General features: G+C 31.8%; 1 protein-coding gene across 1 annotated transcript in view; it reads left to right on the top strand.

Moving 5' to 3' along the window:
* hook (hook microtubule tethering protein) overlaps positions 1-19,120 on the top strand; it is a 74,703-nt gene that overhangs the window by 45,154 nt on the left and 10,429 nt on the right. The window contains exons 13-14 of the mRNA XM_075362257.1: positions 8,892-9,088; positions 11,017-11,088. Of these exons, the coding sequence (XP_075218372.1) occupies positions 8,892-9,088; positions 11,017-11,088 (269 nt within the window). The remainder of the gene's footprint in view (positions 1-8,891; positions 9,089-11,016; positions 11,089-19,120) is intronic.

Below are 19,120 nucleotides of genomic sequence, written 5' to 3'. Positions count from 1 at the left end.
ATAATAATTACTTAATATTATGAAAAACTAATATATAGCAATATTTATAGTTGTGTATTTTCATAGAAGTTATGGTATTTCAGAATTCTGCTGAGCAGAAATCACTATTTGATGCGAAAAACATTCTCAGTATAACCACATAAATTTTTGCAAGTTACTGCTGTTGGCTTTTACGAACCCTGCTTCCATTGCAAAGACTTGTAGTTTTTGTACTATTACAGAAAATTGTGTAACTCATGAAAAAATGTGATTTAGAGCACAAAATCAACAAACCACATAGATCGCCGTAAACAACAATCTGAGTTTTGCAAGACATGACAACATCATGCGCTCTGATTGGCGTTTTATATCATGTGACCAACTGGCTTTATTTTTATTTGTTTATTTCGTGAAAATATTAAATAATCTTAAATAAATTAGCAAATTAGGTTAATTTTCATTATTTTTAGATTAAGACCAATTGTAAAAAACAAAATTCTACCAGGTTTTTCCGTACTGTCATCTAGCCTATTTACAGTCGACCCAGTTTTGAGGAAGTCAGTTATATACACTTGTTTGGAATCCCAGAAAAATGTCAAAAAATTTTTTTTTGAGAAGGATTGTGTTTTGAATTATTTTGTTTGTAGTAAGCTGTAGTACTGGTGTTCAATGATCTGCCATTTCTCTTCTGGATTATAATGATGCACCCAAGTTTTGTCTCACAATGCTGAAAAGGAGTCTCTCTTGTCACGATAACTTTTCAGAAGCTGTTCGTAACATTCCTTTCATTATTTGTTATTTTCTGTGAGTTTGTGTTTATCTACCACGAATAAATTTTACAGCAGCCCAGTTGTACAATGTTTTGTTCTATTCATTTTTTTGATATGCCTATCTGGGTGGTGATGTGATGGTCATTTTGAAACATTTCATCCACCTCCTTTGGTGCTTCTCACCAGTCACGGAAACTGTAGTCGACCACTGCAAGGTTTATCCTCATTATTCACCCTCCTTTTGTGCTTCTGATTCACAAAATTTTATTGCCTACCTATTTACAGTACTTTGAACAACAGTTTTTATCACCGTAAACAGCCTGTAGACGATGATGAATGTCACTAGCATTCACTTTTTCCCTTGTTAAAAATTAGTCACAGAAAATTGTTTTCCACGCATTGACAGCAGGTATACTCTACTCCATAACAATGGTGACTGATAGAAAATGAGAGGGTGTGTGTCAGCAAGTTTTTGAATGTTAGTAGTAGGAGAATGAAACTAAAAGGTGGCAGGACCTGTGCTTTGTGCGACAATTGTTCTCCCATTATGTTCCAGTTTGCATTACATTTCAGCTATCCCTCCTATCTGTTAGTGTAGAGGGGAATGGTTTTTCGGCAGTTAATAAATGGTTTTGGTTAATAAAAGTGTTAAATTTAATAACAATTGTTAAACTGTCTTTTTGTGCATTAAAATATCGTAATTGCATCTGATGTCATCAGAAAATTACTATCATGATAGAAGCATGTTCAACAAACATATAATAACATATAGTAATATTATTTGCTATTTATACTACATTTTAATTACTATTTAATTTTTATCATTATAGTGCCTGGGCGGTTAAATCCAGTTATTTATTTTCTTCTTTAATTAACTCCTACTATGAGTATTTTTATGCTTTTGTTTTTCATTTTAACATTTCATTTCACTGATGTAAGTGAATTTTTTGTATCCAGTGTATGTTTGGCCTCACTCATGACATCCATTAGTTAATTAATCCATCACCTGGCTTTCCAGATAGAGGGCTGTTTTGTGAATGAGTCAAGCTTTTATTAGGTTTCTCCACAAATTATTGAATAAAATTTGTATTATTTCCTGAGACAATTGAGCTAAAACACTACTGAACCTCATCTTGGGCCTCAATGAGTTTAAATTATTATTATTATAATTTTATTCTCTCAGAAAAAGGAATCTATTTAACTTAATTTACAGATTGCTGTAAAATTTGTGTTGATAAAATTCGTGATTTTGCTGATAAAATTTGTTTCCACAAGTGCTATATGTGAATTTTCAGTATTTAAACTGTTTTCTATGTTTTAAAGATATTTGATGTTTTTTTTCAATTTTATTGTTTAATAAAAGTATTTACTCGAAGTATACATATAAAACTTCATTTTTTATAATTGATTGAGAGTTTTTTAAAACTTTTTTAAATTACAAATGTAGATATATTTATCTATCATTTACTTAAAAATCTGTATTGTAACAAAACTATGCGTATCAGAATGTGTTGTGTAAAAGTAATAATAAAATTCGGTGCATGTGCATATAAACATATTGACCACTGTGTTAATACAATTTAATATTATATGAAATATAAATTAATAATTTATCTAATTACTGTGTTTAGGTGGTTTATATTTCATATATTAACCCTTTGCAGTCCTTTGTCATAATATACTCGATATTCTGAAATTTGCTTCAGGTCCAGTGGCATAAACCACTCAACATTATGTAATTGACATAGCAGTCCAATGTTATGCAATGCTCAACATGATGTTTAAACGTCAGTAAATTTTGAACCTCCTCTATGAATCATGAGACCTTGCCGTTGGTGAGGGGGCTTGAGTGCTCAGGGATACAGAGTAGCTGGACCCAAGGTGCAACCATATCGGAGAGGTATCTGTTGAGAGCCAGACTAAGGAATGATTCCTAAAAGAGGGCAGCAGCTCTTTCAGTAGTTGTTAGGGGCGTGGGTCACAATGACTTAAATGGCCATATCAACATCACTCAGTCCTCTGAGTACTGCGCAGCTGAAAGCAATGAGAAACTACAGCTGCTTTTTTTCCAAGAAAATGTGGCTCTGCATTTTCATACAGCAATGATGGAGGCGCCTTCCTTGGTAAAATATTCCGGAGGTAAACTAGTCCCCCGTTCGGATCTCTGGGTGGGGACTACTAAGGAAGGGGTCACCAGAAAATTAAAAAACAACATTCTACGAGTTGGAGCGTGGAATGTTAGAAGCTTAAAAAAGGTTGGTAGGCTAGAAAATTTAAAAAGGGAAATGGATATGATAAATGTGAATGTAGTAGGAATTAGTGAGGTTTGGTGGGAAGAGGAAGGCGACTTTTGGTCAGGTGATTTTAAAGTAATTAACTCAGCTTCAAATAATGGGCAGGCAGGAGTAGGTTTCATAATGAACAAGAAGATAGGGAAGAGAGTAGAGTATTTCAAAACGCATAGTGATAGAATCATTGTAATAAGGATAAAATCGAAACCTAAACCGACAATGATTGTTAATGTCTATATGCCTACAAGCGCCCATGATGATGATGAGGTAGAGTGTGTATACGAAGAGATTGATGAAGCAATTAAACACGTAAAAGGAGATGAAAATTTAATAATAGTTGGAGATTGGAATGCAAGCATTGGAAAAGGCAAGGAAGGAAATATGCTGGGAGAATACAGGTTGGGCAAAAGGAATGAAAGAGGGGACCCCGACTTATAGAGTTTTGCAAGAAGTATAATTTAGTAATTGCCAACATCCAATTTAAAAATCATAATAGAAGAATATACACATGGAAAAAGCCAGGCGATACTGCAAGGTATCAGATAGATTATATCATGGTTAAGCAAAGATTTAGAAATCAACTCGTCGACTGCAAAGCTTACCCTGAAGCAGATATTGATAGCGACCATAATTTAGTGATAATGAAATGTAGATTGGGGTTTAAAAACATGAAGAAAAGGTGTCAGATGAAGCAGTGGAATTTAGAGAAGCTTGAGAAAGAGGAGGTAAAGAAGATTTTTGAGGACATCGCAAGAGGTCTGAGTAAAAAAGATAAGGTAAAAAATATAGAAGAAGAATGGGAAAATGTTAAAAAGGAAATTATTAAATCAGCAGAAGCAAACTTAGGCGGAATAAAGAGCACTGGTAGAAAACCTTGGATTTCAGATGATATATTGCAGCTGATGGATGAATGTAGAAAATATAAGAATGCCAGTGATGAAGAAAGTAAACGGAACTGTCGACATTTAAGAAATACTATAAACAGGAAGTGCAAACTAGTGAAAGAAGAGTGGATTAAAGAAAAGTGTTCAGAAGTAGAAAGAGAAATGAACATTGGTAAAATAGACGGAGCATACAGGAAAGTTAAGGAAAATTTTGGGGTACATAAATTAAAATCTAATAATGTGTTAAACAAAGATGGTACACCGATTTATAATACGAAAGGTAAAGTCGATAGGTGGGTGGAATATATTGAAGAGTTATATGGAGGAAATGAATTAGAAAATGGTGTGATAGAGGAACAAGGGGAAGTTGAAGAGGATGAAATGGGAGAAACAATACTGAGATCTGAATTTAAGAGAGCATTAAAAGATTTCAATTGTAGAAAGGCTCCTGGAATAGACAGAATACCTGTAGAATTACTGCGCAGTGCAGGTGAGGAAGCGATTGATAGATTATACAAACTGGTGTGTAATATTTATGAAAAAGGGGAATTTCCGTCAGACTTCAAAAAAAGTGTTATAGTCATGATACCAAAGAAAGCAGGAGCAGATAAATGTGAAGAATACAGAACAATTAGCTTAACTAGTCATGCATAAAAAATCTTAACTAGAATTCTATACAGAAGAATTGAGAGGAGAGTGGAGGAAGTGTTAGGAGAAGACCAATTTGGTTTCTGGAAAAGTATAGGGACAAGGGAAGCAATTTTAGGCCTCAGATTAATAGTAGAAGGAAGATTAAAGAAAAACAAACCAACATACTTGGCGTTTATAGACCTAGAAAAGGCATTCGATAATGTAGACTGGAATAAAATGTTCAGCATTTTAAAAAAATTAGGATTCAAATACAGAGATAGAAGAACAATTGCTAACGTGTACAGGAACCAAACAGCAACAGTAACAATTGAAGAACATAAGAAAGAAGCCGTAATAAGAAAGGGAGTCCGACAAGGATGTTCCATATCTCGTTACTTTTTAATCTTTACATGGAACTAGCAGTTAATGATGATTAAGAACAGTTTAGATTCGGAGTAACAGTACAAGGTGAAAAGATAAAGATGCTACGATTTGCTGATGATATAGTAATTCTAGCCCAGAGTAAAAAGGATTTAGAAGAAACAATGAACGGCATAGATGAAGTCCTATGCAAGAACTATCGCATGAAAATAAACAAGAACAAAACAAAAGTAATGAAATGTAGTAGAAATAACAAAGATGGACCACTGAATGTGAAAATAGGAGGAGAAAAGATTATGGAGGTAGAAGAATTTTGTTATTTGGGAAGTAGAATTACTAAAGATGGACGAAGCAGGAGCGATATAAAATGCCGAATAGCACAAGCTAAACGAGCCTTCAGTAAGAAATATAATTTGTTTACATCAAAAATTAATTTAAATGTCAGGAAAAGATTTTTAAAAGTGCATGTTTGGAGTGTCGCTTTATATGGAAGTGAAACTTGGACAATCGGAGTATCTGAGAAGAAAAGATTAGAAGCTTTTGAAATGTGGTGCTATAGGAGAATGTTAAAAATCAGATGGGTGGATAAAGTGACAAATGAAGAGGTATTGCGGCAAATAGATGAAGAAAGAAGCATTTGGAAAAATATAGTTAAAAGAAGAGACAGACTTATAGGCCACATATTAAGGCATCCTGGAATAGTCGCTTTAATATTGGAAGGACAGGTAGAAGGAAAACATTATGTAGGCAGGCCATGTTTGGAATATGTAAAACAAATTGTTAGGGATGTAGGATGTAGAGGGTATACTGAAATGAAACGACTAGCACTAGATAGGGAATCTTGGAGAGCTGCATCAAACCAGTCAAATGACTGAAGACAAAAAAAAAAAAAAAATTAATTTTGAACCGAGCATCGCTTGCCATCATATTCTATTTAGTTTATAATCATCTGTTTAATCTGAATCTATTATTAGTAAACAAACGCACATATGACAACATATCTAGTAGGGTGTGTTCTGACATCTTGTCTGAATTGTAAATAAACAAGTTAAGGTATGAAAGATGGCTGGAAGTTCTTGTAATTGAATCCATGATTTCAAATTGGAAAATATTATGAATGAGTTTTCTAGTGATGATAGTAACTGCGATCCAACAGTTATTGAAAATACTCTTGATTCACCTTCAGGATCAGAAAGTGATAGTGAATTTGAGGTTATAACAATTATGTGAAAACTGAATTGTAGTACTTTCAGTTATTTTTTACAGATTCATTATTTTCTGAAATGGTTGCCAAAACTAATTGATATGCAGAAGAAAAAATAAAAAAACAAGCCGCATAGGCAATATTCTATATGGTGGGGCTGGAAGGATGTCACCTTTGTTGAAATTAAAGCTTTTCTGGGGATAATAATTAATATGGGTGTAAACCCCAAAACCGATATTAAAGAATATTGCACAGAAGAATGGCAGGATAACATGTCATTCTTTAAAGATGTATTTGTGCATCATTGCTTCTTTCTCCAAATCACTCAAATGGAGTTTGTTCAAGAGGCGGAAAGATAAGAAATGTCTCCGAGTATATTGATAAACAATGTATGGAAAACTTTATTTCAGTACAAGATATTATTATTGATGAATTACTATGGGTTTTAAAGGAAGAATTAAATTTAAACGCTATAACCCTATGAAACCCACAAAATGGGGTCTACGCATTTTTGTTTTAGCAAATTGCATGAGTGGTTATATATGTACATTTATTCACTATTTTGGGAAGGCAACAACAGATGCTGTAGATTGACCAGAACTTCCTTTTACAAGTTGAATAGTTTTCTGTCTTCTCAACAAAGTTGTGCCCTACAGTCAGGGTTCAGGTTACCATTTACATAATTATCGGTTTTACACCAGTTCTAATTTAGCACTTGAACTTTGTAAGCAAGGAGTGCATACCACTGGCACTATTATGTTAAACCGTAAAGGTGTCCCTGAAGTTCTTAAAAATTAAAAAGTTAAAGTTCATGAACAGTTTGCATATCATTATGTCACCAAAATGATGTTACTTGCATGGAAAGACAAACAGATTGTTTCTTTATTATCAACATATCATAACTTAACCACACAGATTGTGAAAAAATAAATAAAAAAATATGACTTAGTTCAACAAAGCAGTTATTATTTGTAACTACATGGCCAAGATGAGTACAGTTGATCGAGGTGACCATATATAGCTAGTTACGCATTAGTAAGAAAATCTATAAAGTGGTGGTGAAAGATGTTCTTTTGACTGCTCGAGGTTGGGATTGTAATTGCCTATTTGTTTTATTGCTGGGATAAGTGGGTAGAAAATGAAAATGCTCTCACTCATAAGAGGTTTTGCAAACGTTTGCTTTACCAACTTGTTAGTGATGTCTCTAATCAGGAGAGAACAAAAAAGAGGCCGACCCTCAAGTTCTGATATTGAAGAGCATTTAAATAATAAACCTCATTTTATTTATAAAGGAGCATCAAGTAAACATAAACACTGCAGTTTATGTTTACTGTAATGAATGGTGGTAGAAAAAACTGTGTTTTACTGCAATACTTGCAGTTGAAAGCCAGCCCTTCATCCTGTGAATGTTTTGAGAAGTATCTGTGTTAAAAAATATCACTAAACTCTTCTTTTTTTTGTTTTGCATACCTTATTTATAAATAATAATAATAATAAATCATTCATATAAGAATAATAATTATTAACATTTAGTTGCAGCTCTAGTTCGCATTATTTTATGATTTTTTTCAATTTTATTATACTATTTTTTTTTTTAATTTTACCTATACTAACAGTTAAAGCAAAATAATTTTTTATGTATGAAAATAGATTTATTAACTTAAAAAGAAACTTCCAAGTATCATATTGTAATAAAATAAATGTTGGGAATTGCAAAGAAATTAAATATCAGGCAAGACAGAAATATCAGATTTCCCTTGCTATAAAAATTGGACCTGGCTGGGATATTGGTAAAAAGAAATTGATAGCTAGTTGGTCACTTACAAAAAAAGGACTGCAAAGGGTTAAATATATATATATGTATGAAATAACAGTTTTTTTGGATTTAAAGAAAAAATTCGTAGTATGTACATTACTGATCTAATATCAGTTATTAACAAATTTGTCTAAGCCATAAATAAAATTAATATTGAAATTATTTAATTTTTCAACTTTTAAATGTAATTTTTGGTAGGAAATACATAAAAATTAAACTTTCATATGTATTTGAAAAAAAAAATGATGACTGAATTTATCTAGAAAGAATATTATCAAAATTAGGAAATTCCACTAATATATTTTGGAATTGTAATTTTCTGTTAGAAATTATTATATTGTAATAGTTAAGTAAAAATATTGAAAAATTACAGAAAAAATACTATTTACTTGACTGTATTGTTTTTTAACTGAAATTTTTAAAAATTATAAAAAAAATATTCTTCAATGCCATGTTAGTAGTACAGATATTATACTACCTGTATTTAATGGTTATGTATTATGTAATTTTAGCATTATTGTTTGCAATATCAGTGGTTTGGTAACATTGAAGAACCTATGCATTTTTTTTTTTGTACTTCAAGAATATTGTCTAAATGTTTGTGCAGAAAATGTTTATATGTCTGTTTGTTTCTTTTTTTAATTTTTATATCATCAGTTTTAGTGGTATACTAGTAATTTTATTATTAAGTCATTCTTTTAATTTTTGCTTTAGTTGTGATTTGAATTGTACTAGCAGAACATAATTTTAACAATGTTAACTTGTATTGCCATTCTGTTGTGTAATAAAGCTTTGCCTTTCTTTCTTTTGATTTATTCCAGCTGTAATCGCTTATGAAAATCATTTTTGGATGTCCTAATTTCTGTGATTGTTACATCATTACCCTTTTGTTGTATCATAAAACTTTTTGTTAATTTTTTGTTTCATATGTTTTAGAACAAGACATAACTTTATTACAAGAAACTCTGAGCCAGAAAGTGTTAGAAGTCCAAGAGTCTCAAGACAGGCATAAAAAATATTTGGAAAAAGCAAGAACAGTAGCAGTATCAATGGATAAATCTGTTCCAATTGTGGAAGTGAATTTGTTGAAAAGTCAACTTATAGAAAAACAAAAAATCATTGATGATATGACTGTAAGTCTAATCATTTAAAATTATTTTTTTGTTATATTTTAATTAAAAATTATAGATTTATTTTTTGTTATGTATACTTGTTAAACATGTACATTTGCTGATAATCTACTAATATGAGGCTAGGCTGATAAATTTTGCACACTAGTGTGCTACACGGAAACAAAAGGTACTATTGAAGTGGGTGTGGCAACACATTTTAGCTAAAATCCGCCTTTATAAACCTGTGATAATGCGTTGAAATTCGTTCACCAGTTTGTTTTCAGAAGCAGTTAAAATGAAGTCGAGTACGGCCACAATGTCAACACAGTTAAAACAGCAGGCAGTGATCAAATTTTTAACAGCAGAAAATGTGAATCCTACAAATATTTTTCGTTGTTTTAAAGCAGTGTATGGTAATGAAACTGTTGACAGGAGTACTGTGAATAGGTGAGTGTTGAAGTTTTGTGAATGTGATGCTGGTAAAGTGACAATTGAGGAAGCACCTCACAGCGGATGACCAGTTTCTGTGACTGACAAGAAACATCGGATGGAGGTGGATGATTTTCTTCAAAGTGACCAGCGAATCATCGAGCAATGCATCGCTATTCAGTTGGGCATATCTAAGAACGAGTAGGTCATATTATCGAGCAATTGGGTTACTGAAAAATCTGTACACTGTGGGTACCGCGCAAACTCTGATGGCTCTTCACAAGCTGAAGTTTGAGCCTATTCTGCATCTGCCATACTCACCGGATTTGGCTCTGTGCAACTTCTACTTCTTCCCTCATCTCAAGAGGAATCTCAAAGGTCAACACTGACGATTAGAAGAAGGAAGCTGTGGCCACTTGGATCTGAGAAAGACTACCAGAATTTTTCAGTGATGGAATGCAAAAACTTGTTACACCTTGTGAAAAGTGTATCAGTGTAGACAGGGATTATATTGAAAAATAAATACTGCATTTTGTATCTAAGGTATGGTACTTTTATTCATTTTTTACTTCATTCCAATATCTCTTTAGTTGCCATGCTACACATATATGTGCAAAATTTATCAACTGAACCTTGTATTATATTTTTATTTCCTGTTGTTAATCTTTGTGTAATTTTTTTTTGCATCAGCATTATTATTTAACATAGTTTTAGATACTAATTTCATTATACTTTTAAAAACTGGATTTGCATTAGTTTTATAATCATATCTAGCCATTTTTTAGTTATAAATTTGTTTGGGAATTTTAACAATTTTAAGTTTTGCGATTTTAACTGCTTATTGATTTTTATTTTTAATACCATATTCTATTGTCAACATTTTCTGTTTGTGGTAGTGTACTGTTCATCAGAAAAGTGTTAAATGTGAATTTTTAATTACTGTATTAATCGTTCTACAAACAATTACTTGTAGTGTTTTAATTATGATTAAACTAAAACATTGATTATGTTTAATTTTTAATTGTTCAGCTCACAATATTATGTAACTGTACTGCTGATTTGAAAAACAATTTTTGATTTAAAATATTTATGTTCTTATCTAACCTAGCATTTTGTCTCTGTTTCACTTTGGTAGGTTTTATTTTGTGGAGAAGTTTGAGATTTTTTAAGATGTTTTCCATAAAAATTTCTCAAACTATCAATTTAAATTTTTACATAGCTTTTTTAAAGCATATTTTCCATTATGATAGAGATGTTCTTTAAACATTAAAACCTGAAGATTTTTTTTATTTTCATTTTCTGTATTAAAGCCTATCACTGTGATGAGTAATTTAATTTATACAGTTTAAGTGGTTTAATAGTAACCTTATTGTTTTCTGTTAAAATAATTTTTTTAAATTAAAGTTGATTAAACTTGTTAAAATCATAAAAAAAATTTTTTTCATAAATTATGTTGTCATGATTTAAACAATAGAATTCTGAATTTTATTATTTTTTCCATTATGGGTTTTATTTTCCAGAAAGAGAATGAGAAAATTAAAATTATAAAAGAGTTAGAAGAAAATTTAATGTCTTCAGCATTTCATAACTTGGTGAGTAAAATTATTAATTTCCAAATTATGTACCATTTGCAATGTAGTATTAATATTTAGTTTTGATTAGGTTCTAAGCTAACCTGACTTGAAAACCTAGACATTTTTTAGGATATTTAAACAAATTTTAGTAAATGTATGCTTAATACTAAATTTGATAAATAATCAAAATATTTAGTACATTTGTTTTCAAGGGGAAAAACAGTAGCTAACCAAAAAAGTGCAACTGTAGTTTATTTTAAACTAATTTACTAAATACAGTAATATCTCGTTTAATGTTACTTCTGATAAAGAAGCCTTGATATAACGAAATCCATAATTTATAATATTTTTTTGGTTATTTTTTAGTCTTATTTTATTAAAACATTACTAAAGGATAAATTAGATAAAATACTGTAGACCAATGAACTTATACAAACTCATTATTTATTATTTGAAAATATAAACTTAGTGAATGTAATTAAAAATATTAAGACTTTATATGTAATTAGAAACACAAATTAACTATTAATGTCACTGAAGAGTACCTCAGTCAAGACAGATTGACAGATTGTACTCAGTCAAGAGTACACAGCAAGACAGATTGACTATCTAGAGAAAGGTTTGTAGTAAAACTTCTTATAAATAACAATAGAACAGCACATCAAACACGATCCATTGGCAGTTGATGAAAGGCTTGTGATTAGGGATTTTTCCATAACAGTTTAACTTGGTACTAGACATTCTTCTGATAGCAGACATCGCCGATTTGGTATGTATATTCCTGAGTATGTGTATGTTATTTTAACAGCATGTCTCATCAAGGTCTATAACACAATTCGGTCATCATTATTGTTTTGTAAATGTGTAATGCATTGTACATTTCACGGTGATTCGTTGAGATAAATGATGTAAGTTATCTGATATATTATTATTGTAGTTTAATTTTATTAGTTAAAATGTTTGAATCAAGAAAAAGAAAAGCAGAGACAAAATTAAAAATTGTGGAATGTGTTGAAAGAGGTGAAAAACAATCCGACGTAGCACATCCTTAGAATTAGCTCAACAGCTATAACAACCGTACTTGGTCAATCAGAAAAAATAAAACTGTCTACTAAGAATTGTATACATATTAAAGCAACAAAATTAACTTGCTTGTGGAGTCCAATTTTAGAAAAACTAAAAAAATTGTAATGGATAATAAAAATGTTGTGAATAGGTGTCACAATGCCCACATGCCTTTAATTCAGATGTGGTGATTCAAGAAAAAGCATCATCTTGTAAGCTTCTACACTACACCAAATTTAAATATTTTACAAAAATAAAAATTTTTAAAGTATTTGTTTAAAACAAACATGAATTTACTAATGTTGGGATTTGCAAATAATGTTCTAAGACACTATGCTACTTGATAAGTTTATATGCTAAGATAACATAAAACCAGTTACAGTAACTCAACACATCAAAATATGTTACTAACAGCAATGAATAATTATACATTATTTATTCGTTATGAAACAAACTATTTATATATATATAAAAAAAAAAAAAAAAAAATAATAAATTCATAAAAAGAACATATAAAACAAACTATTTTGCTTAGTGGATATTTGACTCAGAACATCCATTATACTTAGAACTCATAGAACCCTTATTATTTATCTACTTGAACTTTGATATTTGCATATCAGAATTTCACAAATCATCTTATTGTGTAACAATTTTCCCCCTCTTGCTGTCGGGTGCTGAAACCTAGTGGTGGCTAGGGTGCCCACAGCAAACTATGGTCACCAGATCATCATGCCACTCTACATTACTAGCTGCTCCCTTGAGCACTGTACATAACGTCTTATACCAATCTGGACTCATACCTGACCCAAGGCGGACGTGTCCGGATGGACTCTCTCAATTCTTGTTCGGATTAGCATTACTTTAAGTTTTATTTAGCTTATGTTTGCTATCTTTAAGGTTAAGTTATAAGTTATACAAGTATTATGTTACAAAATTCTTTTAAACCGCCAAGACTGCGTACAATTACACAATCCTTCAGTAATCAACAAAGTGTTGTCTTCATTCATCACCTATGAACACATACAGTCCACCCTCGCTCTAAAATCTACCGCAACGCTGTTAAACAAGGGCATCCTGTCGACATCGCAATACATTTTTGGTCCTCCGGGCTGGATCTACTACATGCTTTTTGGTCCTCCGATAGCAAATCAACCAGATAATTAAGGCTGGATGAAGCCTGATCATTCAAGCTAACGCCCACACATTTTATGGTCATTCGTTTCCACATTCAAGAACCAGATGGTCAAGTCACCGTACCTACCGGATCGACTACTGCATCTGTTAACCAACATTTCATTGTCAAGACGCCATATTAATGAAACTGAGTTAGCCGCTCTACAGCATTCATCCATTGGTTTCAATAAGGTTAAACCAAGTCAACAACATAGTATTTATAATTTATTTATAAAAAGTGTATCAAAAAATGAAGGTGTATGTTAAACATGCAATTAAAAAATTAACATTAGTGAAACATTCAAATGTTCGTGAATATTTCAATAGTTAAATATTTCAATGTTTTACAATACAGTTAAAATTGTATCTATGAAGATAGCCAGGTATAAGGAACCAACCCTTGATATCAGTTTGGACAGGTTCCTTTGTTGCGCTGTACAAAGCACGCACACGCACATCTCAGGCAATCTTTCTATTGTTCGTCAACCTGCATATAGCAGGTGTTAGCAATATTGTATCATATTTGCAATCAATCCAGTTCATTCAACTTTATGCATAGGCTATACTTTAACAATATTATTGTATATGACATTTATCTTTTAACCTTATTTTATAATAACTTTATTTCATTCAAATTTAATATTATTTTGTGTATGATTTCAATAAGAACGCAACTCAAGGATTTAATTAAAAAACGAGGCATTATGAAGAATAGTATAGCCAAATTAAAAACATTCATTGAAAACTTTGATCTTAATTCAGGCGATTACGATCTATTTACCATTAAGTTTGATAAACTGTTAGAATACAAAAAACTATTTTTCAATGTTCAATCTGAAATCGAATTGCACCAAGATGCAACTGATAGAGATCTTGAAGTCAGAGACACTTATGTTAACCGTTTTGATAAGCTTAAGTTAAAACATAAAAAATTAGAAAATCGTTTCAAAATTTCACAGGTAACTGATGCAACTAAAGTGATTAACAAACCTAATCCAGTTACTTTAAAACCTATACGAATTGAGCCCTTTCATGGTGATGTGAAGGCTTGGCATAAATTCTTTGATCTTTTTAATAGTTTAGTTCATAACCGAGAAGAATTTTCTAATGCTGAAAAATTTTATTACCTTACAAATTTCTTAAGAGGCAATGCTCTTGACGTAATAAAAAGTTTATCAGTAACGTCTGAAAATTATGAAACTGCAATAGAACTACTTAAAGTTCGTTATGATAACAAAATGCTAACAGCAGCTAAACATACTTTAGAAATTATTAATTTAAAACCATTAAAAAAGGAAAATTCTGAAAATTTATCTATGTTCATTGACAAAGTTAATTCAAATATTAATGCATTAAAAAATCTAAATATTGACTATTTAGAATTTATTGTAATACAGTTAATTAGACAAAACTTAATTTTAAATTTTTTAAGAAATTGGAAATAATCATTAGAAGCGAATGAATTCCCAAAGTTAGAACAACTTATGTCTTTCTTAGAATCTAAACGTTTAAATCCACAGACACGATTCAAAGTAATGAAAAGCCACAGCCATCTAACGTAGGATTTAGCGGCAAAAATATGATTATTCAAAACCTAGTTCTACTAAAAATGTATTTCATGTAAATAATTTTATGTGTACATTATGTAAAACTAGCAACCGTCCATTGTATCGATGTTATAAGTTTTCAAGTTATATAATGTTAATGAAAGAAAAAACTCGTGTGTTTCAAGAAAAATTATGTCTTAATTGTAAACAACATATTAAAGATTGCCCAAGCAATCATAAATTTAAAAAATGCTCACTGAAGCATCATACGCTAATTCATTTAGATAAGGGACTGCAAGATGTAGCAAATAAATCTTCTAAGTAGAATTAAGCTCCTTTAGCTAATAGTTCATATGTTACTTTAAAATCAGAACCTAAGAACTATGTTTTACTTGCAACAGCTGTAGTTAATAAAAGATGAAAAAGGTAATTTCATCCAAGCCAGAGTCTTACTTGAATCTGCTTCGATGATTTCATTTTGTACTGAAAGGTTTGCCACCAAACTTAAGCTTCAAACCCAACCTGTTCTCATGCCGATCACAGGTATTAGTAATGTTGTTACTAAATCTAAGTTAAGTATTGATTTAAATATTAATTCTGGATATGAAGATTTTAATTGTAATGCCAACCATTACAGGTTTGTTACCCAATCATTTTGTAAACATAACCGACTGGAAAATTCCTTCTCACCTTTTTCTAGCCGATCCTCATTTTAATATTCCTGGGCAAATCGACATTCTCCTAGGAGCTCAATATTATCAACGTAGATTTAAGAAAAAAATCCTAAACTCAAGGAAGACTACTTCCATTTCATGAAGGAATATAAAAAATTAGATCACATGCAACCTGTAGATTCATTTCAGACCTAGGTTGCTATCTGAAACCTTTTATTTACCTCATCATGCAGTATTTCATGAATCTTCCACCACTACCAAAGTAAGAGTAGTATTTGTTGGTAGTGTGAAAACTTCAAATGGTCAATCACTCAATTCAATTCTTGCTACAGGTCCAGTAGTACAAGATTTATTTTCAATTAGAATTCATTTTAGAACTCACAGCTACATGCTATCAGGAGACATTTCTAAAATGCACAGACAAATTTGCATTAATCCTCAAGATTTTCCATTACAAAGAATTCTCTGGTATGATGATACCAACTCATCAATCATTCCATACAACTAACAGACAATTACTTATGGTTTAGCACCTTCAAGTTTTCTAGCAATAAAATGTTTGATTGAAATTTCCAATCAAAATAAAGCCTCTTTTTATCAAGCTTGCCAAGTAATTAAGCAAGATTTTTATGCTGATGATCTGCTCACTGGTTGTGACAACATCGACCAGTTGAAACAATTATAAAATGACGTTTTGTTATTGTTTAGCAAATATGAACTTTCACTATATAAATGCCATTCCAACGTTCCAGATATGTTTTGACAATTCTGATTCATTCATCAAATTAGATAAGGATGAAAATATCGAAACGATTGGATTATTTTGGAATCCTCTAGGTGATGATTTCATTTATCAGTTCAAACCAAGGGATAAGAATACTTCTTACAGCAAGCGTTCCATTTTGTCAATCACTACTTCATTGTTCGATCCTTTAGGACTACTTGTTCCTATAATCATTCCGTTTAAAGTGCTCATACAAGAGTTATGGTGCACCAGCCTTCACTGGGACGAATTTCTTCCTGACCCATTAGCAGAAAAATGGAATTTTCTGTACTCTCAGCTCAAATCTTAAGATTCAATTTTAAGATTCCTAGATTAGTTAAAATTAGTTTTAGTAAGAGTCATAAATTACACGGATTTTATGATGCAAGTAGCAGTGCATATGATGCGTGTCTTTTAATCAGATCTGTTGATAGCAATGAACACATTGAAACCCACTTATTGTGCTCAAAATCTAGAGTTGCTCCAGTCAAGCAAATCTCTATTCCCAGGTTAGAGCTGATTGCGGCTCTTCTATTATCTCGTCTATTCAATAAAGTTAAGTGTATTTTAGGAATAAGGTTTCATTCAATCCACCTTTGGTCAGATTCTCAAGTCATACTTTACTGGTTGTCATCGCTTCCTAACCGATGGAAGGTATTCGTCGCAAATAGAGTGTGCGAAATTCAAGAGCTAACTAAGGAATGCTTATGGAAGCACATTCCTTCAAGGGATATCCCCAAAGACATCCGGATTTTATGCCGGATTCATTAACCTCGTCACAACTCTGGTGGAATGGTCCATCTTTTCTGAAGGAAGAAGAGAACGTCTGCCCATCCAATCAATCTGTTATTTCTATGATTCCACCAGATTCACTCAAGGAAGAGAAGTCTAGCAAAACTAATGTGTTTTCAGCTGCTCTTCAAGCTACAGAAGCTGTAGAACTTTGAAAAACATTTTCTTTGTTCACACGAACATTAAACATATTTTCATATTGTCATCAATTCATCCACAATTTGAAAAATAAAAACAATCGTATATTGTCAGATCATTTTCCAGAAGAAATCTATTTCACGTTGGAAATGCTTATCTGTCATGGTGGGCAGCATACATCTGATCCTACTCCATTTACTCCTGGACATTTTATAACCTTCGCTCCTTTAACTTCCTTACCTGACCCTGATTTCTCAGGCAATAATGAAAATAAGCTTGCTAGGTGGCAGCTTACACAAAAATTACTAAGAGATTTTTGGAAGGCATGGTCTAACAACTACTTACATTATCTACAACAGAGAAGCAAGTGCAAGGTTTCAAATACCAACATTAGCGTTTGTAATCTGGTTATAATTAAGGAAAATAACCTTCCCTCACTCATGTGGAGATTAGGAGTAATAGTTCAACTGTATCTAGGCAAGGATGGACTCACTAGACTAGTAGATGTAAAAACAAATAAACCATCATAAGAAGGGCTATTAATGAACTGATTATTATTCCAAATTTAGATGATTGGGATGATATGAATCATTCTAAATCCAATCAATGATTTTTTTCTCTTTTAATATCATTTCATTGTAATTTTTATAAAAATTGTAGTTATAATTTGGTGGGTGGTGTGTTACGTTTTCACCCCCTCTTGCCATCAGGTGTTGAAACCTAGCGGTGGCTAGGGTGCCCACAGCAAACTATTGTCACCAGACCATCACGCCACTCTGTGTCACTAGCTGCTCCCTTGAGTACTGTACGTAGCGTCTCATACCAGTCTGCACTCATAGCTGACCCAAGGAGGTCGTGGACTCTCTCAATCTTTGTTCAGATGAACATTACTTTAAGTTTTATTTAGTTTATCGTCATTTTAGTTTTATTTAGCTAAGTGTCAGTCCATGCATTGGAAGGCCCCAACTTCACCAAGAGCTAAAAAACACTAATGAGCAAATCTAAATTCAAAGCAATGATGATTGTTTTTTCCGATATTCATGGGATTGTGTACCCTCACTGGGTTCCTGAAGGTCAAACTATTGATCAACATTCATACCTTGAGGTCCTTGCTCAACTCCATGAAAAAATAACAAAAAATGGCCTGAATTGTGGAAGAACAAATCATGGGTTCTTCATCAGGACAACACACCGGCTCACACTGCATTGTCTGTCAAGACGTTTCTAGCCAAGTATAACATCCCAGTGTTAGACCATCCGCCTTATTCGCCTGACCCGGCACCATGTCACTCTTATCTGTTTCCCAAGGTCAAATCTGCATTAAAAGGAACAAGATTTCAGACTGCTGAAGCTGTGAAAGAAAAAGCAGCATGCATCGTGAAAGAGGTCACAGAAGACTTCCAGCACTGTTTCGAACGATGAAAAATTTGCATGGAGCATTGTAGGGATAGAGGAGGGGTGTATATTGAAGAGGATAATAACTAAATATGTATAAATTTAAAATAAAATATTTTACAGCAATAGTCTTGTTATTTAATTGCCACACCTCGTGTATATATATATATATATATATATATATAAGTACTTTATTTATCAAGGAATGTATCTCTTATCTCGACCATAATATTTTTATCTCTGCTAATGATGTAATTTTTTGGAACGTATCCTCTTCATTAAACGAGATATGACTGTACCCTTACTATTAAGAATACATTTGCTAAAATTTGTTTTAAAAATCTCCAGGTTTTAAGGTTAGATTAGCTTGGAACCTAATCCATAAATAATAATAGCAGTAATACTAGAAGTATAATTTAGGAAAAACAGAAAATCAGAAGCTATATCTTCCTAAAAATTTTTTAAATTATAGGTGGTGTGGATTGTTATGATTATCAACC

Source organism: Lycorma delicatula, chromosome 4, assembly GCF_047948215.1.
Source record: "Lycorma delicatula isolate Av1 chromosome 4, ASM4794821v1, whole genome shotgun sequence".
Lineage (NCBI taxonomy): Eukaryota > Metazoa > Arthropoda > Insecta > Hemiptera > Fulgoridae > Lycorma > Lycorma delicatula.
This window is presented reverse-complemented; position numbering and strand designations above follow the sequence as displayed.